The sequence below is a fragment of the Trichomycterus rosablanca genome, chromosome 13 (genome assembly GCF_030014385.1).
Source record: "Trichomycterus rosablanca isolate fTriRos1 chromosome 13, fTriRos1.hap1, whole genome shotgun sequence".
Taxonomy (NCBI): domain Eukaryota; kingdom Metazoa; phylum Chordata; class Actinopteri; order Siluriformes; family Trichomycteridae; genus Trichomycterus; species Trichomycterus rosablanca.
In genome coordinates this window covers 7,538,452-7,565,696 of record NC_086000.1, presented here as the reverse complement: position 1 = coordinate 7,565,696, position 27,245 = coordinate 7,538,452, and the positions used below count along the sequence as shown (strand labels likewise).

The window sequence follows — 27,245 nt, the reverse complement described above, 5'->3', positions numbered from 1 at the left end:
CAGTCGGTGATGTTAAATGTATGTTATTATTCTATAGGTTTTGTTCCAGAATTGAAGCTAGGATTTACACCGATGAGGCATAACATTATAACCACCTTGCTAATATTGTGTTGGCCAAAACAGCCCTGACCCATCAAGGCATGGACTCCACTAGACCCCCAAGATGTTAGCAGCAGATCCTTCAACTCCTGTAAGTTGTTAGTTGGGGCCTCCATGGATCAGACTTGTTTGTCCAGCACATCTCACAGATGCTCGATTGTATTGAGATCTGGCACATTTGGAGGCCAAGTCAACACCTCAGACAGATACTGACCACTGCAGACCGGGAACACGCCACAAGAGCTGCAGGTTTGGAGATGCTCTGACCCAGTCGTCTAGCCATGACAATATGGCCCTTGTCAAACTCACTCAAATCCTCACGTTTGTCCATTTTTCCTGCTTCTAACACATCAACCTTGAGGATTAAGTGTTCACTTGTTGCTTAATATATCCCACCCACTAACAGGTGGATAAAGAGATAATCAGTGTTATTCACTTCACCTGTCAGTGGTCATAATGTTATGCCTTGTCTGTATATATATATATATATATATATATATATATATATATATATATATATATATATATATATATATATATATATATATATAACCTTTCAAGTTGCAGGCACTGGGGACAACAAAGCTACAGTTTGGCAGAGGCAAAAAACAACCTTCCAACTCAAATGCAAATGTCACTCAGAAATAAAACAGCCTCTTAAGGGAATGGCTTAAGTTGTATAAAGCTAGGAAAAAGCACCTCCATCATAAAAAGCAATAGTCTACAGTTTCCTGCACCCTTTGTCAAATCTGTTGAAGGATCAGTAAGGATTTGGGGTTGCTTTAGCAAGCTGGAATCGAGCAGATTTGTCCTTGTTAAGGACACAAGCCACATACAAGGTTATACTGAAAGAAGACTCAGCTCCTTCTGCTCTGACAACATTCCCCAACTTTGACCTGGCTGTCTGGCATGGAGCATTGTCCTTCTGAAACAAAATGAATTCCCAATCAAAGTGTGGATTAGGGGCCACCAGATCAGATCAAGGTCATGTCATAGAGAGACCTGAACCCCATTGAAAACCTTTGGAATTCAAACAAGAAAAAGATGGATGGTCACAAGCTATTAAACCCGAGCAGCTTGAATGTTTTGAGCCAGGAGTGGCATAATGTTACCCTAGAGCAATGTAAAAGACTTGCTGAGAGAATGCCAAGATGTATGAAAGATGTGATTGAAAATGGGGGTTAAATTTTGTGTTTTGTGACCTAAAAAGCTGATGAGGTCAGTTGATGAGGTGCAAGGATACAGGAAACTTTACAGGAGACAGAAATTTTTAGGAAACCTTAAAGAATACAGCAAAATGAAAGCAGCAGGATAAACCAAAAATAGCCCTGTTGGTGCTACTGCAATTGTTTACAGTCATGTGTTGGCTTCAGGTGTCTCATGAAAACCATGACCTCACATTCAGCAAATTCCTTTTTTCACGACTAACCTTGTGCAATTGAAAATAAACACTAGCACATTAGGAATGGCACTGATAGTTTTAGAATTGGATTAGCACCAGTTTGAATGACCCAATCAACCTCCTGTTTGTTGGATAGTGGGAGTGACCAAAGGCATGGCAAATCCAAGTTTTAGGACCCTGGTACTGAGTGGCCTTCACAGTACCTGTACCAGCACCATGCAATTTTTACCAAAGTGTTTACAAAAGCAATGTGATTTTAATACGAGACTTAACTCATGTGTGTTAATGCATTTATTCCACCTTATATTTAAACACACACACACTTACTTGGCTGTGCAGATGGGCCGGGGGTCAAAGTTGCCCTGTGCATCCACAGAGACTGGCTTTTCCAGTGTGGCACTAAGAGAACAGTCCACATAATCTGGCGGCAGCGCTCCAGCAATAGCACTCAGACACGGCATGGCCATCTTAAACAGCTCCTGCTCGTACTTCTACATACCACAAAGCACACAGACACATTTACAACACTTTTGTTTCATTTATTTCATTTTAATTAATAAGACAACGTTAGATAGATAGTAACATCCTTACATTTTGGGAGAGAGAATCAAAGATGCCCCAAAAGATCTTCTTAGTGAGAAGCAGCTCCTCCTCAGAGGCCATGCCATAACTGCCCCAACCAGAGGGCAGGCAGTAGTATTTCCAGTTTTGCTCATAATGATTTGTCAAAAGCTGTGGACAGGACAGAAAATCATGCACTAACAATGGTTTACCATTGTTTTATTTTAAATACATTCATAAAATGACTAAATACCTTAAGAGACATCTTGCAGTACTCAGGGAGCAAAGGCACGTCAAACACCAGACGACGCAGCAACTGCTGGAGCATTGAAGGCCTCAAGTACCTACAAAAATGACAACCAAATGCCTTAAATTGCTAATTTCTAACTATGTGGCAACAGTTTGGGGACGGCCCCTCAGTCTTCCAGCATGACTGTGTCTCTGTGCATAAAGCAAAGCTTATAAAGTCACTGTTTGATGGTAAACGTGAATGAACTTCAGCGGCCTGCACAGAACCATGATCTTAAACCTATGAAACACGTTTGAAATATATTGGAAAGTAAATTAAAAACCAGGCCTACCCTCAGAAACCCCTTATTTTTATTAAATGGGCACACACTCCCACTGATATGTCCACAGATACGATCTTGTGGAAAGCCTTTCCAGAACAGTGCATGCTGATATAGACTGTAAATATAGACTGTCTTTTCTCTGTCTTTTCTTCTCTCTACTGCTGCTACTCTATTGGAGAGATGCCATTCATAGTGACAAAGATTCTGTTCTATTCTAAATAAAGGGGTCAACTTTATATTAATGCTTTAAAAAACTATTGCCCTAAAAATAATATACACTATGCACTATCTACTATAAAAGTATGTCGACACCTGACCATATGCCTTTGGACACCCCTTTCGAAAACCAGCTGGCCCCCTTTTTTTGCAAATGTAACATCTGAGAGTCTTCTCCTCTGGGATGGCACTCCACAAGATTTAGAAGTCTCTGTGGGAATTTGTGGTTGTTCATGTCAGGCATTGATGTTAAATGAAAAGACATGGATCACAGATTGCATAATTTAGCAACAAATGTGTTTAATGGGTGTGAGGTCGAAGCTCTGTAAAGACCACTGGAGTTCCTCTACGTTAAACTCAACAAACAATGTTATAATATAAATGAATTTAATATAGTTATTAGCAACAAATGTGGATAGGAAGGTGAGTAACCTAAGTAACCATTAATTATTAAATCTATTATGTTGTCAAACATGGTTTCTCTTATGATACTTAATGCAGTATGCAGCACAGATGCTCGATTGAATTGAGATCTTGGAAATTAGGAGGCCAAGTCAACAAACCATTCCTGAAGCATTGTTGCTTTGTGGCAGGGCACATTATCCTGCTAAAAGAGGCCATAGCCATCAGTGAACACATTTCTATGAAAGGGTGTACATGGTCTGCAACAATGCTTAGTTAGGTAGTACGTGTCAAAGTAACATCCACATGGATGGCGGGACCCAAGGTTTCCCAGCAGAACATTGCCCAAAGCATCGCACTGCCTCCGCCAGCTTGCCTTCCTCCCATAGTGCATCCTGGTGCTAAGTGTTCCCCAGGTAAGCGACAAAGACGCTCTCTACATGCATCAATGAGCCTTGGCCACCCATGACCCTGTTGCCGGTTTACCACTGTTCCTTCCTTGGATCACTTTTGATAGGTACTGACCAGTGCAGACCGGGAACACCCCACAAGAGCTGCAGTTTTGGAGATGCTCTGACCTAGTCGCCTAGCTATCACAATTTGGCCCTTGTTAAACTCGCTCAAATCCTTACATTTGCCCATTTCTTCTGCTTCTAACACATCAACTTTGAGGATAAAATGTTCACTTGCTGCCTAATATATCCCACCCACTAACAGGTGCTGTGATGAAGAGATAATCAGTGCTATTCACTTCACCTGTCAGTGGTCATAATGTTATGCCTTGTCGGTGTATATTTACCTAACATTTCAGCCTTTTTCAGTTTTGGGTTGGCTTATAATGTAGAGTTTTAGAGTGGTGAGTTACTGTACATAGCCCTTGTGACCGAGGTCACTGGCTCAAACAGCACTAAAGCTCTTATAAATTGAAGATGGCAGCACTCGGGACCTATACTTAATATACAGTGTGCCAGTGAGCAAATCCTATTACCGTGAACAGGGAATAATACGCTCACCAATCTTTCTAGGTCTTAAAATACCTTCATTGAGAGTACAGTTTAACTGTGCTTTATGAGTTCACCTTGGCTAACAACATGGCTGAAACACCATGTGCAGATAAGCAGCAACAAAACATCATAAATCCCATGTTTTTTTTAAGTCTCATTATGGACCAACAAGTAAGTTAAACAAAATGTTCCAGGGATCAAAATACCAATTTACTAAGACTCACTTGCAGACGGCCAGCAGGCACTCCTCGATGGCGTCTCTCTGGGCCTTGGTGAGTGAGGAACCCTTGCTGAGCTGGTAGATTGTGTGGAGTGTGGAGTCGATAAGCGTGACGTGATGCTCTGTACCAGCAAAGTGAGGGGCACAGCGAGTCAGCAAAGGCAGCATAGCTGTACCAATGTAGCGATTCATAGCCAGAGCTGTCTCTGTGGTTCTTAGAGCTTCCTAGAGAAAAAAATAGATTATATTTGTTGTCAGAACTCAGGAATACAGATGTACACACATCAGCCACTTCACTGTTTGAAGATGTAGTATGTAGTCAACATTTGGTCACCATTTGGTACTTATTAGGTAACAAAAATAGCCATATACCATGAGCATAATACATCTTAAAAATGCAAATGCCAGTTGTGCATGGATATATTACATGTTAGTTACACTCATACATGTGTTCAATGCAGCAGATTTGGGCAGCATAAAAACCTAAGTGACATTAATAAAGGTCAAATCAGTATGGCCCAATGTCTGGGCTACAATAGCAAGGTTCCCAACAACACTTCCCGGTCCACTGTCGGTGGGTACTCACCACGTCCACCTATAAGGAGCCCTTGGTATTTCTGAGATCGCTTAACCCAGACATTGGGCCATACTGATTTGGCCCTTATTAATGTCACTTAGGTCTTTATGCTTTCTAAATCTGCTGCATTTAACGCATGTATGAGTGTAACTACCATCAGCCGAACATGTGATATATCCATGACACTTAAGCACTTGCATAAAACACTTCTGTGTTGGACTGTGTAGTTGCATCCGGTCAAAAAGCCAGTGTCGACCAATGTGAAGACCACCTTCACATTAGCTTACAACTGGCTTGCAGGTGTTGAAATTGAACATGTTGGCAATCAAGTATTTCAGTGACTTAAAAATAGACATGGCACCAGGATGCACTGTTGTTGAGTGGCAAAGTCTCCGAACATGAAGGCTAAGGAGTCTGGTATGGAAGAAGTGCTACTGTGGCTCAGATTGCAGATCATTTTAATACTGGTCATGAGAAGAATTGTTGAAAGCACCTACACTGGACATAAAGACATCGGAATTGGAAAGTGGATCAATGGAACAAGTTTAATTGGCCTGACAAAACCAAGTTTAATAGGTCGAGCAAGTAAATCAGTCTTTACTTTACAGACAGTCTGCTGTCAATGTAGAAAGGTTAATAAGATCAGAGAGTAGGATGTTGAGGAAAAATAGTAACACATCAGCTGTAATTCTGAAGTAAAGGTGCATGTACTCACTGTGTCAAGGGAGGCTGCAGCTCGGAGGTCAGGCAGAAAGCCGACTTCCAGCAAATGCAACAGAAAGCTCTGGTCCTCGATTCCATAGACCCGATCCAGAAACAACACCATGGGTGCCTTGTGGTCCGGGAAGAAACAGGCAGACATGTCGGGCTCAGTCACAGTAGCATCTAAAAAGGAAAGCAAGACATAATGAAAAAAATAAAAATAATAGAAACTCATAATAAACTCATTCTGTGAATTGGGGTGTTATTGCTTTGTCATTGCATTTTCCTAATTTGGATCTACTTCCCAAATGCAATGCGTCGTCCCCCACAACACCCTTGCTAACACCTCTTACGATGTGTGAAAATGCCACTTTGTCACAGCAGCCAATGGTGGAATCCTGGAGAGAGCCTTTATTATGCACAAAGGAATACAATATGCTCCCTGTATTTATCAGCCACGCATGCCTGGCACCTTAATCAGACAGTAGCAGTTGCTGTTGCAGAAGCAAGTAGATGATTAACCATTTGGCATTCTCTCAATCAGACATAATCAAATGTGTCTGTTAAGTGCATGGTCAGGCCAATGTCACTGCTGGGATGCAAACTCTGGTCCTGGCAGTGGTAGGCTACCACATTAGATTGCTGAACCAGTGCTCCTGCATTGATTTTTAGCTCAGCATTTATCAAACTTTTCCTAAGTCTTTTATGTCTTAGAACTTACCAACTGTGCAAATGTTCAAAATGGGTTAAATAATTACAAATAGAAATTAATAAAAAATATATACATATTATCAGCATAATCCAAATTCAGAAAAAACTACTCTCAGGGACAGATTGGGTGGTTCTCAAGTACAATGTAAAAAACAGTGCATACAGAAGAGTCATTAATGACTCAGATCTCTGTGCAAGCAACAAGAAAAGAAGTATGCCTGTGTGCAGACAAACGGCCATTTAAGCAACGTCAGGTATGGATTAAAAAGACTTCACAGACCTCTCAGGGGGAGCATGGATGAATGGGTTCACTTTTGGCTGAGGCATGGCTTATTTACTCACGCAAGATAGAGCAAGATAGTATGTTTACCCCATCACTTTTCTTCTGACAACTCTTACTGTTTGCAGACTTAAGACACCAACTGGTCCAATCATTAACTGTCATATTTTGTGGTCACTCGTGCCAATGCCAAACGTCGGTTTCAATGGTGCAAGGAGCGCAAATCTTGGGCTGTGGACAATGTGAAACATGTATTGTTTTCTGATGAGTCCACCTTTACTGTTTTCCCCACATCCGGGAGAGTTACGGTGTGGAGAAGCCCCAAAGAAGCGTACCACCCAGACTGTTGCATGCCCAGAGTGAAGCATGGGGGTGGATCAGTGATGGTTTGGGCTGCCATATCATGGCACTCCCTTGGCCCAATACTTGTGCTAGATGGGCGCGTCACTGCCAAGGACTCCCGAACCATTCTGGAGGACCATGTGCATCCAATGGCGGTGCCGTGTATCAGGATGACAATGCACCAATACACACAGCAAGACTGGTGAAAGATTGGTTTGATGAACATGAAAGTGAAGTTGAACATCTCCCATGGCCTGCACAGTCACCAGATCTAAATATTATTGAGCCACTTTGGGGTGTTTTGGAGAAGCGAGTCAGGAAACGTTTTCCTCCACCAGCATCACGTAGTGACCTGGCCACTATCCTGCAAGAAGAATGGCTTAAAATCCCTCTGACCACTGTGCAGGACTTGTATATGTCATTTCCAAGACGAATTGACGCTGTATTGGCCGCAAACGGAGGCCCTACACCATACTAATAAATTATTGTGGTCTAAAACCAGGTGTTTCAGTTATTTTGTCCAACCCCTGTAGTTAGGGACCCAAGGCAAAAAGATATCGCACCTGTTGACCCAAACTTCAGATTTGTCTCTTATCCTGGGGTTTCCCTGGTTGCACCAACACAACTCCAGGATTGACTAGTGTGCTCAGTCAGTCCTCCTGTAGAGCACCCTTTGTCAAACTACCTGCTTCTCTGCTCCTTCTGAAAAACCCAAAGAGCTGATTGATTTAGCAGTAGTCCCGCTGAAGTACTCCACCCAGGTGGGCTATTTTTCCTATCTGCCTCAAAACACAGAATAATAGACATGTACATCCAAGAAGCCCTTGCTCTAGGCTTTATTTGTGCATCAATCTCTCTCGTAGGTGCAGGGTTCTTTTTTGTGTCCATGAAGGATGAGTCTTATGTCCTTGCATAGACTATCAGGGTCTTAATCGAATTAAGATCAAAGGCCCGAACCCATTGCTGATGGTGAACACTGCCTTTGAGTTACTGCAGCTACTAAGTTAGATGTGCACAGCACCTACAATCTCATCCACATCCAGCATGTGAACAACAGCAATCATAAAGCCATCTGGGAACTATGAACACCATTTGGTCTCATAAACACACCTGCTGTCTCCCAGCACCTATTCAATGACTATGTAAACTATGTAAAACTAGAAACATCCCAATTTTACACCTTTTTTGTCCTCTTCTTGGGATTTATAGATGAAGACCATAGCCGAATTGCCTTGCCATACCTCAGCCTGGCTGGTCCAGAGGCTCTGTAGCTACTTCCCTTACCAGTCTCACTAAGAAGAACTCAGGTAAATACCCAAAGCCCAAGCTATCAACCTGTCTCATGTCAGCACCAGTGATACAACAGCTAATGGACAGAACTGTTAATCCAGTGACATATATGCTGGAATCACCACGATCCATGAGAATTAATCCTATGTTCCACGTATCATGCTTCAAACCAGTACTCTTTAGTCCCTTTTACCCCACAACCCCCAGACCAGCCACCACCACAATGAGTGGCCAGCACGCTCCCCTGCCTAACCGGGCGGAAACACATAAACCTTTGGGCCTGTGGTAGCCTATTGGGTAGAGCTAGAGGAAGATTGGCGGTTCAAATCCAGGCTCTGCTATGTAGCCACTGTTGGGTCCTTGAGCAAGGCCCTTAACCCTGTCTGCTCCAGGGGCGCCGTAAGTTGGCTGACCCTGCGCTCTGATCTTTCTATTCCATCTGACAGTTGCTGGATATCCGTGTAGAGAGATTGTAAAGGAAAACAGAGAATCAAACCACACATTCACACACACATTCACATACACACACACACACACACACACACACACACACACACATAATGCGTGCATCCATGCATATTTAAATATCACAATTTCTACAAGAAATGTAGTCCAGGTTCTAACCTTTATTGACAACTGGCATTTTAAGAGGGATGCTGATGATGCCAACCAGGTCCTCCATAGGCACCAAAGAACGCAGAATGGCACGAACTCTCAGAGCCTCCCCTTTCCCCTTATTGATCAGCTGTATGCAAGAGGGTCATATATAAGTGGTCTGACATGCTACTGTTAAAGTATTTTTACTCAGACACTTTTAACTTATTTAAATATTACAAATGCAAAAAATATATACATCATATGAAAAATAATAGAATATGAAGGTGTTTTGTGTCACAGAACAGGATGTCCAACAAACTTATATTTGGGTGTCTTTATACTTTTGGCCATATAGTGTAGCATGACCTAATGTCTGATTTCATTATATGAAGATCTAGGACAGCGTTCCCCAACCTTTTCTGCACCACGGACCGGTTTCATATAAGATATAATTTCACGGACTGACAGGGGCGGGAGGATTTAAAATAAAATAACTATAGAGTGAAAAATCAGTGTGAATCCTGAGCTTTTTACACTGCAACGAGATGCTGCTCCCACCTAGTGGTGATTAGAGACAATAACACCCAAAGAGTATTGGGACCACTGATCTAGGATTAATCTGGAAGATTTATTCAAATAACATTGTATTGATTGCACACAGTGAATGCACTGAAAGCGGGCAGATGTGTAACACACATGCATTTCAGGTGCACAACGTCCTAGCAGATCAATAAGCGCAGAGTAGAAGGACATGATGGCATTTCCCATATGGACCACCTCTTCCTCCTCATCATCCTCAGTAGACCTGAGACACAGAGAGATTTGTCAACAGTGCAAACAAATATATATATAGGTCACAGCTGTGCTGATAATATTTCATCACACATCATACAGTATTGGATATGCAATGAAATGGTCTGGTTAGCTGTACCTAATAAAACTTTATACAACTTACGTGTCTGACACAAGGCCCTGGGCAGTGCCAGGCAAGTCAAGTGCTGGGGTCTCTGATATTTTAATGGCCTCTTTCATGGCTGCTAGCAGACCGTTTCCACCCTCGCCACGCAGGGCGGGACCAAAGCATTCAGGCCGACGAATCAGCAGTTTCACCACTACACTGGAGTTCTCTTCAACACTCTCACCTACAGAGTAAAGAGGATTTTAGTTACTGCTGTATGTGCATGTCAACTATTTACTTATTATTTATTTATTAGGATTTTAACATCATGTTTTACACACTCTAGTTACATTTATTTTTATTTTTATTTATTTGTTTTTAATACATTTTCTCCCCCCTTTTTCTCCCCCTTTAGCACGTCCAATTGCCCAAGTCATCAAGCATCATGCTTTCCTCTCTGCCTATGCTGATCCCTGCTCTGACCGAGGAGATCGAAGCTAACCCACGGGGGCAGCAAGCCGTATGCATCTTATCACCCACACATTGACGAGTATTGTGCCACCTAGCGTTGTGTACGGAGAGACACACCCTAAGAGCACTCTTTCCTCATCTCTGTGTAGGTGCCTCTAATCAGCCAGCAGAGGTCGTAATTGCACCAGTCTGACAGAGAGAGACTCATATCCGGCTTAGTCCCGCCCATCTGAACAACAGGCCAATCGCTGTTCATGTGGCCGCTCAGCCTTCAGTCGGCAAGGCAGAGCTGAGATTCGATACGATGTATTCGAGATCCAGCTCTGGTTGCAGCGTGTGCTTTTAACCTCTGCACCATCTGAGCGGCCTCTGGTTACATTTATGACGGACAGGTAATTACTGGTTACATAAGATTCATCAGTTGAAGTTTTTAATGTCAAACACAGTCATGGACCATTTTGAATATCCAATTAACCTGACTGCACGTCTTTAAACTGTAGGAGGAAACCAGAGCACCCGAAGGAAACCCATGCAGACACCAGGAGAACATGCAAACTTCACACAGAAAGGACCCAGACCACATCACCTGGGAATCAAACCCAGGACCTTCTTGCTGTGACAGGTGACAGTGCTACCCAAAAACCCGCCATGCATGTCAACTAAGCAAACAGCATCACCAATAATCATCAGTCAAAGCAATAAATAATTATTTAGACTAGCATCCAGCTGCTAACAGTGTCCAGTTAAGAAATGTATAACATCAATTTATATAAAGCGTCTTTTCTAACATTATCCCCAAACCTAAATTCTCTTTTGACTAACGAGGACAAATTGCACTTCAAAATTATGTGAAAAGTCCTCTCAGAAGAGTGGAGACTGTTATAGCCACGAAAAAAGGCTTTAAATTTGTCTATACAGTATTGGTGCAAATCTAATTTGGCTTGAAATAATTAATTTTACACTCAGATGCCGGTTGGTGGCTTGTTTTCTAGCCCATTTCATTTTCATTAAATGCTTTATCCTGATCAGTGTCCTTGGGCCACCCCCTACCTCAGACATATCCAATAATGTCTGTGTAGACGCCTAGCTGGTCATTAGCAAAGTTCAGCCGTAGTGAGTTGGTCTATCAGACTGTGTCACCCAAGCGCGACCCATATCATGATAAATGAAATACTCCGTTTGACCTACCATTGACAAAGACAGCAAAACGGAGGAAGGAGAGGTAGCGTTCTCCCTCAATCGGGTTCCAGCCTATGTCTGGGTAACCCTTAGCAAGCAGCATGGGACAACTCTGCAGCCCACAGCCAGCCAAATATGTGACCACCTAAACATACAAACACAAAATATTGTATTGTTAGACATTTATGTACACACTAGACAATTTCGGATCACATGGACCATGAAAATGCAAAAGCAGGAGCTTAAATTTTGTACTGCGGCCTCAGTGTCAATGTAAAGTTATATGCAAACAGTGGGTTTTGAATTACATCCATCCATTTAGCCCCTTTCATGCTGTTCTTCAATGATCAGGACTCTCTCAGGACCATTACAGAGCAGGTATTATTGGGGTGGTGGATCATTCTAAGCACTGCAGTGACACTGACATGGTGGTGGTGTGTTAGTGTGTGTTGTGCTGGTATGCTGATGGAGTTTTTAAACGCCTCACTGAGAAAAGTCCACCAACCAAAAATATCCAGCCAACAGCGCTCCGTGGGCAGTGTCCTGTGACCACTGATGAAGGTCTAGAAGATGACCAACTCAAACAGCAGCAATAGATGAGCGACCGTCTCTGACTTTACATCTACAAGGTGGACCAACTAGGTAGGAGTGTCTAATAGTGTTGACAGTGAGTGGACACAGTATTTAAAAACTCCAGCAGCGCTGCTGTGTCTTATCCACTCATACCAGCACTACACACACTAACGCACCACCACCATGTCATTGTCACTGCAGTGCTGAGAATGATCCACCACCCAAATAATACCTGCTCTGTGGTGGTCCTGTGGGGCACAAGAGTTACTTCAGCATGACAAGGTTCCTAGCATGCAACAGTCATCTTCAACTGGTTCAAGTAGGGTGACCATACGTCCTCTTTTTCCCAGACATGTCCTCCTTTTGAGACCTAAAAAATGCGTCCGGCCGGGATTTTTAAATCACTAAAAATGTCCGGGATTCGGCTTTTCTAGTCCGCACTCGCTATTCTGTGTGGATGTTTTTGCATTGGTTTGTTTTTAGGTCTTTTTAGGAGTGCATCTGTTTTGTTAAAATACAGTAAGTCTGATTTGCACGTGCACGTACTAACACAGAGGCTCTTGTCAACACCGTGATGGCCCTGCATTCTGTGGAAATTGCTCAGCAAGCACTAGAAGACACACCTTACTGCTGGGTTTCTACTGATGGGAGCAAGTAATTAAAGTGAATCAAATTAAAGTTAAAAACACTCCTCATTTGTCAACTATTTAAACCTCTACCCCATACACATTGCCATGGTGTCACCAACGACACACACACAAACACACACACACCTTCCTTCCCCAAACCAGGCGTCCTCTTTTTTTAAAAACAAAATATGGTCACCCTAGTTTAAGGATTACTCAGTATTACTAGGCTGTTTCTAATAAGGTGACCAACGAGTGTGCACGTACAAGTTGTACACTCTTAATATGACAGTATTAACAATACATATATTTTTTAAAACCTATCCTTAAATTAGACTTTGAAGAAGAGTACAAACCTTGTCGAGGTCAGGCTCTTCCAATGCGAGTGCCAGGCTGTTGTTGTCCATCATGGAGGAAGCAGCTACATCCAGAGGCGTGGAGCCTCTCATTGATGGAGAAGCTGTGAGGACATAAATCCACATACTTTACCACAAGTACGACTAAATTACAGATGTAGTAATTCAGAAAACCAAAAAGAGGAAGTGTACACTAGTAACTATGTTTGTAATTATTTAAAAATAATAAATAATTGTGCAAATTTAGATCAGCTAAAATTAGCTGTACATTACAATTCAAGTCAATTCAAGTCTTTCTTGCTACTAGAAAACTTTGAGAGCTTTGGGATCTAGCAATAAGCCTGTAGCAAAGATTACATCCTGCATGGTAAATATTTAAATATTTACACAGTGTTACAACACACATTATTAATGCATACAAAACAAGCTAAGCAAAATAATTATAAAAATACATTAACATCTATAATAAATATTACTGACTTACAGTAATCACTTAATGATATTAAATTAGACATAACAAAAGTATTTAGACACCTAATTATGAGTGAGTTGTTTATTGTAATACCATTTGTTTGTGAAATGCTATTAGAGTGTAATCACAGATATCACTCTCTATATACACCCATCAGCCATAACATTAAAACCACCTTCTTGTTTCTGCACTCACTGTCCATTTTATCAGCTCCACCATATAGGAGCACCTTGTAGTTCTACAATTACTGACTGTAGTCCATCTGTTTCTCTACATACTTTTTTTAACCTGCTTTTACTCTGTTCTTCAATGGTCAGGACCCCCACAGAGGTATTATTTAGGTGGTGGATCATTCTCAACACTGCCATGGTGACACAATGACACTGACATGGTGTTGGTGTGTTAGTGTGTGTTGTGCTGGTATGAATGGATCAGACACAGCTGTGCTGCTGGAGTTTTTAAATACCGTGTCCACTCACTGTCCACTCTATTAGACACTCCTACTTACGTAGTTGGCCCACCCTGTAGACGTAAAGTCAGAGACGATCGCTCATCTATTGCTGCTGTTTGAGTTGGTCATCTTCTAGACCTTCATCAGTGGTCACAGGACGCTGCCCACAAGACGCTGTTGGCTGGATATATTAGGTTGGTGGACTATTCTCAGTCCAGCAGTGACAGTGAGGTGTTTAAAAACTCCATTAGCGCTGCTGTGTCTTATCCACTCATACCAGCACAACACACACTAACACACCACCACCATGTCAGTGTCACTGCAGTGCTGAGAATGATCCACCACCTAAATAATACCTGTTCTGTAGTGGTCCTGGGAGAGTCCTGACCACTGAAGAACAGAATGAAAGGGGGCTAACAAAGCATGCAGAGAAACAGATGGACTACAGTCAGTAATTGTAGAACTACAAAGTGCTCTTATATGGTAAGTGGAGCAGATAAAATGGACAGTGTGTGTAGAAACAAGGAGGTGGTTTTTATGTTATGGCTGATCAGTGCCTTAACTGATGTTCCAGTTCATTCCAAAAAGCTGTTGATGGGGATGAGGTCAAGGCTCTGTGCAGGCCACTGGAGTTTATTTAAAGAGAACATAACATGTTCTTTTTTTCCACTACAATGCAGCATCTCTGGGATGAATTAGAATTCCAATCGTCAATCATAAAGTCAGGCTTTATTTTCTTTTATCAGTGTCCAACATTACTAGCGCATTTTTGCTTAAGGAAAAGCAAAAATCCATCCTCTTATGCTGTAAAATCTAGTGTACATCTTTCTCAGAACTGGAGACAACCATGCTAATGGTTTTGGATTAAGCAGTTGACAAATACTATACATACACATGTGACATTTGGGTGTCCAAATACTTCTGACTGTGTATTATGCAACATAATTTAGGATGGCGAAATAGTGATTGCGACTGTGATAATGTCTATAGAAACTTGCAGTCCTGTTGAAGAACTTACCCAAGCCCACACTGCTGTTCTCAAGCAGGTAACTCAGGTGATCAAACATAGCCTTCTGGTTCTGACGGCTGATTCGACAGAAGTAGCACAGAAAGCGACAGCAGCTGGCAACCATTTTAGGAAACGCGATTTCCTGTACAGGGAGGTAAGTGATTATGTTTCCAAAATTGATATGCATACTGTTTATAGTGATAAAAATACAAACAGTAATACAAATACACTGCCTGGCCAAAAAAAAAGGTCACCACCTGGATTTAACTAAGCAGATAGGTAAGAGCCTTCCATTGGATAATTACTGCATGGGTGATTATGTTTCAGCTGGCAACAAGTTATTTAACCCTAAATGATGTAGTGAGTAGCTTCTCATTTGTTAAACAACCATGTCGAAAGACACATCCTGGGGTCGTGGAAAAGACGTTAATCTGTTTCAGAAGGGTCAAATTATTGGCATGCATCAAGCAGAGAAAACATCTAAGGAGATTGCTGAAACTACTAAAATCGGGTTAAGAACTGTCCAATGCATTATTAAAAAGTGGAAGGACAGTGGGGAAACATCATCAAATCTTGAATGATCGATATCGGCGATCACTTAAACGTTTCGTGAAATCAAATCGTAGTAATACTACAATAGAACTCAGGGATATGTTTAATAGTGAAAGTAAGAGCATTTCCACACGCACAATGTGAAGGGAACTCAAGGGATTGGGACTAAACAGCTGTGTAGCCTTAAGAAAACCACTTGTCAGTGAGGCTAACCGGCAAAAACGGCTTCAATTTGCTAGGGAGCATAAAGATTGGACTCTGGAGCAATGGAAGAAGGTCATGTGGTCTGATGAGTCCAGATTTACCCTGTTCCAGAGTGATGGGCGCATCAGGGTAAGAAGAGAGGCGGCTGAAGTGATGCACCCATCATGCCTAGTGCCTACCGTACAAGCCTGTGGGGGCAGTGCTATGATCTGGTGTTGCTGCAGTTGGTCAGATCTAAGTTCAGCAACGTTATGTGCCCAAAGAATGAGGTCAGCTGACTACCTGAATATACTGAACCACCAGGTTATTCCATCAATGGATTTTTTCTTCCCTGATGGCACGGGCATATTCCAAGATGACAATGCCAGGATTCATCGGGCTCAGATTGTGAAAGAGTGGTTCAGGGAGCATGAGACATCATTTTCACACCACAGAGTCCAGATCTGAACCCCATTGAGAATCTTTGGGATGTGCTGGAGAAGACTTTGAGCAGTGGTTCAAATCTCCCATCATCAATACAAGATCTTGGGGGAAAATTAATGCAACTCTGGACAGAAATAAATGTTGTGACATTGCAGAAGCTTGTGGAAACTTTGCCACAGCGAATGCGTGCCGTAATCAAAGCTAAAGGTGGTCGGTCCAACCAAATATTAGAGTGTGTGATCTTTTTTTTTTGGCCAGGCAGTGTATTATGACACTTTGGTTGTGAGGGAAACACCATCCACTAGAGCCAAAATTCTTTCTTACAGTACCTGAGACTTTCCTCCCCCGAGCACATTCACCATCACCTCCATGACAGTCTCGTGCATTCCCAGTACTCTCATCAGGTTGGGATGTTGGTAGAACACCTTATTGTTCATGATGTCACTAAAGCACACAAACAAACAAAAACAGCTTACAAAAGTCTTTAGGTTTGCTGTTCTATTCTTTGTGTTATCTATAAAATGCTTCTTGTTTTCCCATTTATCTGACTAGCCAGCCTTTAAATAGTCATCAATCACAGCCAGTACTGAATTGTCTCAATTGTTAGACTTGCAAATGAATGCATATGTAATTCACCTGCTGCCTTCAAGCTACACCATTAATCATCTGTTCAGATGTGTGTGCTTCTATTGATGTATGCATAAAGTATCCTATGAATTTCAATGTGCACACGATATAGTAGAAACCATTTAGAGCAATCTGACTCGTATCTGAAGGCAAGCTCAAATAATAATAAAAAATCCAGTCAGTTTATGTAAACACTGACCATTAGCTTATTCAACATCAATTTCAAAAAACTACCTGCATCAAGCATTCGATTGGATTTTTTCCCCCCTTTACGGCTGTAAGATTTGCCACTCTTCTAAGAAGGCTTTAGACCAGGGGTGGGGAACCTTTCACCCACTGAGGGCCAGATTAATAATTACATATCTGGTCACGGGCCACAGACTACAATGACACAACATACAGCCAAATAATATAGGCTTTATAAATACATGATGCTGATGGTATGTACTGTTTATATTTGATCTCAGACTTACCTTATCATAATTTCATTGAGTCGGTTGTGAATGTTTGGTCTTGACCAGATGTAGAATAACTGGGGGAAATGACGTCGTGGCAACACGCAACTGGTATGTGGTAACATAACTCGTATTTGTTATGTCTGTTGTCTCGTCTAAAGTTTAATTAACTGCATAAAGCCCAGACAATAAAATCTAGGAAATACATGGCGGGCCTCATTTGATTGAGTTTGCTGTGTCTCCCAGCACAGTCTCGAGAGCATGGAGGAGATACCAGGACACGAGGAGACGAGGACAGGGCATCAACCCAGCAGCTGGACTGGTATCTGCTCCTTTGTGCGATGAGGAACAGGTGGAGCACTGCCAGACAAACTGTCAGAAACATACTCCATGAGGGTGGCATGAGAACCCGACATCCTCTAGTAGGACCTGTACTCACAGCGCAGCACCATGCAGCTCGATTGGTATTCGCCAGAAAACACTGAATTGGCAGGTCCACCATTGGTGCCCTGTTCTCTTCACAGATGAGAGCAGGATCACACTGAGGACATGTGACAGACGTGAAAAAGTCACCATAGTGGACGTTATGCTGCCTGCAACATCATCCAGCATAACAGGTTTGGTGGTGGGTCAGTGATGGTCTGGAGAGGCATATCCTTGGAGGGTCACACAATCCTCCATGTGATAGCCAACGGTACCCTGAATGCTGTTAGGTACCGAGATGAAATCCTCAGAACCTTTGTCAGACCTTACGCTGCATGGTGCAGTGGGCCCTGGGTTCCTCCTGATGTAGGACAATGTGGCCAGAGTGTGTAGGCAGTTCCTGGACGATAAAAGCATTGATGCCATTGACTGGCCCTCACATTATCCAGACCTGGATCCAATTGAGAACCCTTTGGGACTTTATGTATCTGTGCATCCGACGTCACCAAGTCGCACCACAGACTGTCCAGGAGCTCACTGATGCCCTCCTGATCCAGGTCTGGGAGGACACCCCCCCAGGACACCATCTGCCTTATACAGTCGTGGAGCAGTCGTCTTTACACTTTACTGTATTTCTGTACCAGCTAAAAATGCAACGAATGCAACACATGCCAATCTTGAATCTTTATTTTAACTCTTTAAACAAAGTCCTACCACATCTGCACAGCTGCTAATGAAACTTCCCATGAATACAGAAAAATTCAACATAAAGATATAAGATAAACAAGTCTTACCTAAGGCCATCGATCATGAGCTGCTCTTCCTCTTTGCCCATGCGGACACTGAGCAGTGAGCGGATCTGACCCAGCGAGGCCAGGAGGTGAATGGTGTCTTGCACAGAGGCGGCACTGATGGTGTAGCTCTTGCGCATGGCACGTAGCAGCTCACCAATGCTGTCATACTGGCGCCGCAGAAGGCTGAACATGACACGCACCAGCTCCGGGTCCTGGATGTGGCTCTCTTGAGCCCAGCTCACCATGGTCTGGGATATCAGCTCCTTCAAGTTGGCTGTAATAATAAGCACAGGTTATGATAACCTCTTATAATATTATTGTTATAGATACAGTTCCATTATTTTACTGTATAATAGAATGTGTACAAATCATGGATGGGTAGTAATAAGTTACATTTACTGTGTCTACATTTACTTATTCTTTGTACCTCTGATAGTAGCTTTAATTGTGAACATATTCTAATCTTCTTAAAAATATTGTAGCCAGATATGTTCTTTTGGACTCCTGTCCCAGATGTTTGTGACATAGTCATTTGTTTGTCTATTAAACGTACAACCCCAAATCAGAAAAAAAGTTGGAACAGTATGGAAAATGCTAATAAAATAAAAATGCAGTGTTCCTTACATTTACCCAAAATATTACCCAAAATATATGTTTTGTCTGCTCAACTTCATGTACCTCAAAGAAAGATTGGAAGAGATTTGCGTATTTCTCCCTCTACAGTGCATAATATCATTAAACCATTCAAAGAATCGGGAGGAATTTCAGTCCGTAAAGGCCAAGGGTGCAAGCTTAAGCTGAACACCCGTGATCTTCGATCTCTCAGACGGCACTGCATCAAGAACCGCCACTCAACAATAGCTGATATAACCACATGGGTGAGGGATTACTTTGGCAAACCTTTGTCAAGCACTACAATACAGAGTTACATGCACAAATGCCACTTACAACTTTACTGTGCAAAAAAGAAGCCTTGTTAACCATGTCCAGAACCGGCGTCGACTTCTCTGGGCTAAGAGGCATCTAGGATGGACCATCAAACAGTGGAAATGTGTTTTTGGAAGCAATGGATGCTGTGTGCTCCGGACCAAAAACGAAAAGGACCATCCAAACTGTTTTCAGCAACAAGTCCAAAAGCCAGGGTCTGTCATGGTATGGGGCTGTATCAGTGCCCTTGGCAAAGATCATTTACATTTCTGTGATGGCAGCATTAACGCAGAAAAGTACACTGAGATCTTAGAGCAACATATGCTGCCTTCAAGACGTGATCTTTTCCAGGGACGTCCATGCATTTTTCAACAAGACAATGTAAAACCACATGCTGCACACATTACAAAGGCATGGCTGAGGAAGAAGAGGGTACAGGTACTGGACTGGCCTGTCTGCAGTCCTGACCTGTCCCCAATAGAGAATATGTGGAGAATTTTGAAAGGAAAAATGTGACAATGACGACCCCCCATACTGTTGCACATCTTAAGACGTGTTTGCAGGAAGAATGGGACAAAATAAAAGCTGAAACACTAAATCACTTGGTATCCTCGGTGCCGAAACGTCTTTTAAGTGTGGTGAAAAGGAACAGTAGAAAGTGGTAAATTCTTTACTGTCCCAACTTTTTTTGGAATGTGGTGCAGGCCTGAAATGCAGGAATGGATGTTTATTAATAAATGAAATTAAGTTAAGCAGATAAAACATAAAATATATCAGGTTCATCCTGTCTGCAATCAAATAAAAGTCAAAGTAAAAGTAAGAAACTCTTTTTCTGATTTGGGGTAATTTAAGATAACCGTGCATATCAGTGCTGCAGATACAGTGGTTACAACAGTGGATACAAATAGCAGCCAGTCCTCAGACTACTTGAAAACCTCCTGCAACTCCAAAGCTTTTAAAAATATGCTAAGCTCCTGTACAAATACTTGAAAGCTGACCAGGCAAGTGCAAACGCTCTCTTGTCCCATTAAGCCTTGCTCTAGGGATGCAATTAAGATCAGCCTTCAATACGGCTTGCCACGTTGTATCCTTGTGTCGCGTATTTAATAAGAATCCGTGACCCAGCGTCACATATAACTGAATGATGTGAATGCTTTCATGAATAGGTCAACCGTCTGATACTGAGACACAGTTACGTGCTTGCAAAAATTAAAACACACTAGCTGAATCCTACTTTCTGTTTACATTCATAGTGAACAGATTAAGGTTTAATTTTCTAATTGATATTGTAAATTCTTCAACAAACTCCAACCTTCCGAGCTACAGTATCTCAGTTATATTTGGTGTTATTCAGATAGTCCTTATGCGTGTACTGGGCAGCAAGCACTTCATTAAAAGTAAATCAATGCGCTTCTGTGTGCCAACACCAGAAGGACTGCAAGTCATATCAGAGTGCCAATTAAGGAAGCAATTATTTCAAAACTGTGGTGTCTGTAACATATCAAATATAGCTTGAGTGATAGCTGTATATTTCACTGAATAATTCCTGAAATATGGAAATAATTCCTTTGTTAATAATTCTAATTCCACATGACCAATTAATCACTTTCTTCAGGCAGGCATTGGTAAGATATAATCCAACCGTGAACAGACTGTCAGAACAGAACTGACACGACAATGAGGACAAATCTGCCATCATCATTCCTTCATTGACTTCATTAACCATAACAGTTCCATTCCAAAGACTAATGAGCTTTTTATGAGGGCAGTCAATTAGCAGCAGCCGTCGTGCAGGGAGAGCTGAGGTATAACAGGTGGTAAAGGAATGCTGAGCTCAGAGCACCAAGGGACTATAAAAATGAAAATGGTTATGTCTAGGATGAAACCCTTTGCACATCAGATTATAAAGATGTAAATAACAATGAGTGTGTATTAGGTAAAGGTGCCAACGCTGGATTCGTATGTAAAAAGGAAACAGTGTATCACTCCTGAATCAGCAAGGCTAGAAAGAAGTAATTCTCTGGCCAGAACCAGACCTGAACAGATGGCTAAGCACTCTCATCAACATTATAATGAATCACCTAGAAAGTGTTAGCAAAATAATTAGCACAATATGCAAACACCTTTGCTGTTTTAGGAGATCCAGGTTAGTTTTACAACCCCAAATCAGAAAAAGTTGAAACAGCATGGAAAAAGCAATAAACATCCATTCCTGCATTTCAGGCCTGCAACACATTCCAAAAAAAGTTGGGACAGTAAAGCATTCACCACTTTGTAATGTTGCCGTTCCTTTTCACCACACTTAAAATACATTTCGGCACCGAGGAGACCAAGTGATTTAGTGTTCCAAGTTTTATTTTGTCCCATTCTTGCTGCAAACACGTCTTAAGATGTGCAACAGTACGGGGGGTCGTCGTTGTCGCATTTTTCATTTCAAAATTCTCTATTGTGGACAGGTCAGGACTGCAGGCAGGCCAGTCCAGTACTCGTACCCTCTTCTTCCTCAGCCATGCCTTTGTAATGTGTGCAGCATGTGGTTTTCATTGTCTTGTTGAAAAATGCATGGACGTCCCTGGAAAAGATGACGTCTTGAAGGCAGCATATGTTGCTCTAAGATCTCAATGTACTTTTCTGCATTAATGCTGCCATCACAGAAGTGTAAATGACCTTTGCCAAGGGCACTGACACAGCCCCATACCATGACAGACCCTGGCTTTTGGACTTGTTGCTGATAACAGTCTGGATGGTCCTTTTCATCTTTGGTCCGGCGCACACGGCGTCCATTTTTTTCAAAAAAAGACCTGGAATGCTGATTCATCTGACCACAATACACGTTTCCACTGTGTGATGGTCCATCCTAGATGCCTCCAAGCTCAAGCACACATTTGTTGACAAACTGGAGATCCTCTGATCATCTTTGCTCATCAAAGACTCAGCCTTTCCTGGATGCTGCTTTTGTACCAAACCATGATTACAATCACCCGTTGACATCATCCGTTTGGAATCACATTATTTCGTTTTTTCATCTCGTTACTAGCCCTAAATTGCCCCCGTCCTAGCTTTTTGGAATGTGTTGCAGGCCTGAATGCAGGAATGGAGGTGTATTAACAAATGAAATGAAGTTGAGCAGATAAAACATGAAATATCTCAGATTCAAATTGTCTGCCATTTCTGATTTGGGATTGTAATTACACTAGAAACATTGTTAAATTTTAACAGATTTCAAATTGTAATTAAACTTTTAATTGGATATACTTTTACTATCCAATCAGAAAGAAAAAAATTCATGGCCATTCATAAGTTTATGTAAATGACTATTACAGAAGGATGATGTCAACCTTTGTGTCAGAATGGAATTCATCAATACAGATATATGAATAGAAATATGCAAAACAATCTGCAAGGCTGTTTGGAAGCAGGACTGTATTTGACTGATTATACACAAAATCTTTTGCAAGATGAATCCGTCATGAGCAATAATACAAACTGTTTCTGATTCATGCTCTGTAATCCCGCAACACTGTCGAAACCAAGGCTTATTGTGCAGGCTTGTTTTTTGTACAACAAATGGTTTCATACAGTTACGAAATGAATATGATGCCATCATTGTTGCTCATGATGAAAATACTGTTATTGTGTAATATGCAGAGTTTACTGCCTGAAAAACTCATTTTAAATTCCTTCTGGCTGTTAGAGTTGATGGTATTTTCACTTGGGGCTGAATATAGATACAGCAAATTTATATTAATGTAAAAACCTATAAACATAGTAATAGTAGTCTGTGCGTTTGCCAGATCACATAAGCAAATCATAAGTACTCTGCTATACCAGTGGATCAGCTTTTTATCAGATCTATAACTTCTCTTCATTATTCCTAACCTACTCTACCTTTGTCTTAGTGAACGAATGGCAAGATAGTAAATACTATGACAAATACAATGCCTTAAAATATCTATTTTTCTATATACAGCAGTCACCCATATTTACAGGGGATATGTTCTTAGACCCCAGTGGATCCCTGAACCCATACATAATACAGAACCCTACATACACCGATCAGGCATAACACTATGACCACCTTTCTAATATTGTGTTGGTCCCCCTTTCGCTGCACCATACGCAACAAACTGTGATGCATTGTGTATTCTGACACCTTTATATCAGAACCAGCATTAACTTCTTCAGCAATTTCAGCTACAGTAGCTCGTCTGTTGGATCGGACCACACGGGCCAGCCTTCGCTCCCCACGTGCATCAGTGAGCCTCGGCTGCCCATGATCCTGTCGCCGGTTTAACACTGTTCCTTCCTTGGACCACTTTTGATAGATACTGACCACTGCAGACCGGGAACACTCCACAAGAGCTGCAGTTTTGGAGATGCTCTGTCGTCTAGCCATCACAATTTGGCCCTCGTCAAACTCGCTCAAATCCTCACGCCCATTTTTCCTGCTTCTAACACATCAATTCTGAGGATAAAATGTTCACTTGCTGCCTAATACAGTATATCCCACCCACTAAAAGGTGCCGTGATGAAGAGATCATCAGTTTACCTGCCAGTGGTCATAATGTTATGCCTCGTCGGTGTAAATTGTGTTTTCTTTTCCTATACATGCATATACATGTTTTTTTTTTTCTAAATTAGGCACAATTAGAGCTTAATAACAATAACTAATAATAAAATACAACTAAAAGAGCAACATTATAGTGGTACAACATTTATCAACTAATGCATATGAGATTTTTATGTCTGTATTAAGTGAAGAATTCTATTTTTCATTTAATAGAGGCACTTTATGAGCCGCTCAGGTGGCGCAGCGGGAAAAACATGGGTTATGTTCCCATGTTTATGATTTTATACTCTCCCATTTTTAAAAAGCACTAAATTAGAACTTATTTTTCCCTTATGTGTGCTAAATAATGTAAAAAAAAACATGCAATGTACAAAAGCTTTTCAAGAATTAAATTGTTTTTATTTAAATTTAAATATAGGACATTACTGTTATAGCTAGATGCACCTTTTATGGTATATATTTTGAAAGACAGTACTTACAAGGGGCTGTTTGTTCATTCTCTGTGGGCTGCTGTTCTGCTCTGTGTGGCTGTCCCTTGATCTTGTAAACCAAAGCCAGCAGACGGCCCTTAATGGACATGTTCTGTTCACCCTCCTCCTCCTCCATAGGAATACCTGACAAAATTGAATAAAGCAAGAATTAAACATTTAAATGTGTCAAATATTCCAACAAATTTTAATAGAAGATAAGTGGGACAAGTAAACCCAAAATGCAGCCTTTAAATGATCAAGATAAAAAAGTAAGTGCCCCTATTGACAGAAGCAACTGCAAACGTTTGTAATAACTTGTGTTTTACATCACTGTGAAAGAATTGGTCCGTCTTTTTATTTTTGTACAGAATTGTTTTATATAGCTACTTCAGAGGGAATAGATAGAAGTCAAGCAATAATGCAGCATTGTTTAGTAGTGGTAGTTTGAGTGAAATGTTATTAAATGTTATAAATATACATGATTTGTGCCAGGATTGATGTCACTGCACTATATACATCCATAAAGGTTCCAAGCCCCTTTAAAAGTCAGATCTTTCAGTGAATGAGATCAGAACTGTAATGTGCAGATATCGTTGTCTATTTGCACACTACAGTTCTTATCTCATACACTGAAACATCTGACCTTTTTTTGCTCAGAGGTTCTTACTCATCCTAATTCAGAAAAACAGATCACATTATCTACTTGAGTAAAGCAGATATTGGATTTTAATTCTACCCTCACCGCAGTGTAAACGAAGCTCATTATGGAAATCATAGAGCTCCTCCTGAATGTCCTCAGGACATGGACAGTCCTCTCCCATGCTGAAGTTCAACAGCATATTAATCTGAAAAAAAAACACACAAACTCAAACAAAAGCAACAGGTCGTTCTGTCTGCAAAATCTGATCTGATATCAGCAGTTTTACCATAGCTGTATCACTCTGGCTGTCACTTGTTGCTAAGTACAAATCGTTTTCACTTATCAACTTCACTGTATTTTGTAAATACAAACATATTTGGAATTTGATGCCTACAACACACTCCAAAAAAGTTGGAAAGAGGCATATTTATCCCTGTGTTCTTTAAGTTCTGCAAATAATGACACTTACTGTTGCAGTTTTTTAATTGTTTGATTGTTTTTTTTTTTTAATTGTTGTCTATTCTTGCTTGATAGAAGACTTCAATCGCAACAGTCTGTGGTTGCCGTTGTCTGACTCTCCTTTTCATGCTGCTAAGTACATTTTCAATAAGAGACACATCTGGACTACAGGCAGGCCAGTCAAGCACATGCATTCTATGTATATGAAGCCACCTTCACACATATGCAAGTCACCCCTGCCATGGGGACTGATGCAGCTCCAACCATAACATGACGGTAAGCTTCTGCATCTTTCTATGATAACAGTCTAAATGGTCATTTTCATCTTTGGCAAAAAGAAATTAAGGTCCAGTTTTACCAAAAATAAGCTAAACTGTGGACTCATCTGACAGCACACGTTTCCACTGCTGTGTGGACCATCTGAGATGAGTTTGGAAGGTGTTTTTGCATAGAATTTGTGTAACAGAGGTTCAGGTTGTATTTCTTAATGCAGTGGTAGGCTGTGTTACATGATAATGGTTTTCCTTAGTACTTCTGAGCCCATGTGGCTATATTTATCACAGGAGCATGATGATTTCTAATGCAATGCCTTCTGAGAGCTCAAATGTCACAAATTTAACAGTGGTTTCCTGATTTGCCCTACACAGACCGAGATCTCTCCAGATTCCCTGAATCTTTTTACAATATTATGAACAGTAAATGGTATTTTGTAATCTTGCATACAGAAATGTTCTTTTTGACTGATTGGTGATTTTCTTTTAAGGTTTGTAAAGAGTGATCCTTGGGTGGATTCCCAATCATGATTCCCTCACCTGTTACCAATTAACCTGCTTATTGTGGAACACTGTAACCTGAATATTCTATACAATTTTCAATGGTATATTGCCTAAGCCCATTTTTTTGGAGTGAGTTGTGGGCATGAAAGACTAAATGTAAAGTTGATCAGTAAAAACATTAAATTTTCAGTTCTACTTTTAATAGAATTTAATGCTGGAAGGCGAGTAATGCCCCAACCAGAAATACTAAGCCAACAACAGCCCACTGCTAAATGACCATAGTGTGTGAAAAGAAAACTCCAGTCTCCAAATGTACATCTAAGAAATCACTAAATAAATGCTAACAGGGTATGTTTTCTTAATAAAAAGGCCAGGAAGTATAAACAATACTTAAAAAGCACAACACTCTTACCAGAACAACACACTACCATGTTATTTGTGTCATTGGAGTGCTTAGAATGGCCCAGTCAGAGGGCATGTACAAGTAAAAGCAGCTGGATCTGAGTAATGAGCCACTAATTAAACAGTCATGTTATAGGGGAAACATTAACAATGGTTGACCTGTTAAGGAGTCAAATATTAGGTAAATTAAGTATACCTGTTCCTGAGGCGGTGAGCGGAACTCCTTGGTCTTTTTGGCTGTAACAGCAGCCGACATGTTGAGAGCAAGCATTAACTCGTTGTATCTAAACTTCTGGTTGTACTGCAGCTTTGACACAAAGCTGTCAGAGAAAGAGACGATGGCCTCGATACGGTGCCTTAGCTCACAGTCACAGAAGTACTGAAGAAGTTCACACATCTGAAAAATAATGGAATAATTTTCTGTATGATTAATTGCTTTACAACTAAACACATGCTCAAGGACTTAACTCTAATTTAACTCTAATTAGAACAAAAAAGAGTTCATGTCCTAGT

General features: G+C 41.2%; 1 protein-coding gene across 1 annotated transcript in view; it reads right to left on the bottom strand.

The window, feature by feature from the left end:
* Window positions 1-27,245, bottom strand: part of LOC134325658 (ryanodine receptor 3) — a 235,154-nt gene that overhangs the window by 80,224 nt on the left and 127,685 nt on the right. The window contains exons 36-51 of the mRNA XM_063007904.1: window positions 26,929-27,129; window positions 25,198-25,300; window positions 24,465-24,599; window positions 18,489-18,762; window positions 16,519-16,633; window positions 15,020-15,152; window positions 13,079-13,182; window positions 11,533-11,668; window positions 9,940-10,117; window positions 9,672-9,780; window positions 9,003-9,123; window positions 5,769-5,938; window positions 4,481-4,701; window positions 2,316-2,406; window positions 2,093-2,233; window positions 1,829-1,992 (exon numbers count right to left, since the gene is read on the bottom strand). Coding sequence (XP_062863974.1) covers window positions 1,829-1,992; window positions 2,093-2,233; window positions 2,316-2,406; window positions 4,481-4,701; window positions 5,769-5,938; window positions 9,003-9,123; window positions 9,672-9,780; window positions 9,940-10,117; window positions 11,533-11,668; window positions 13,079-13,182; window positions 15,020-15,152; window positions 16,519-16,633; window positions 18,489-18,762; window positions 24,465-24,599; window positions 25,198-25,300; window positions 26,929-27,129 — 2,396 coding nt within the window. The remainder of the gene's footprint in view (window positions 1-1,828; window positions 1,993-2,092; window positions 2,234-2,315; window positions 2,407-4,480; window positions 4,702-5,768; window positions 5,939-9,002; window positions 9,124-9,671; window positions 9,781-9,939; window positions 10,118-11,532; window positions 11,669-13,078; window positions 13,183-15,019; window positions 15,153-16,518; window positions 16,634-18,488; window positions 18,763-24,464; window positions 24,600-25,197; window positions 25,301-26,928; window positions 27,130-27,245) is intronic.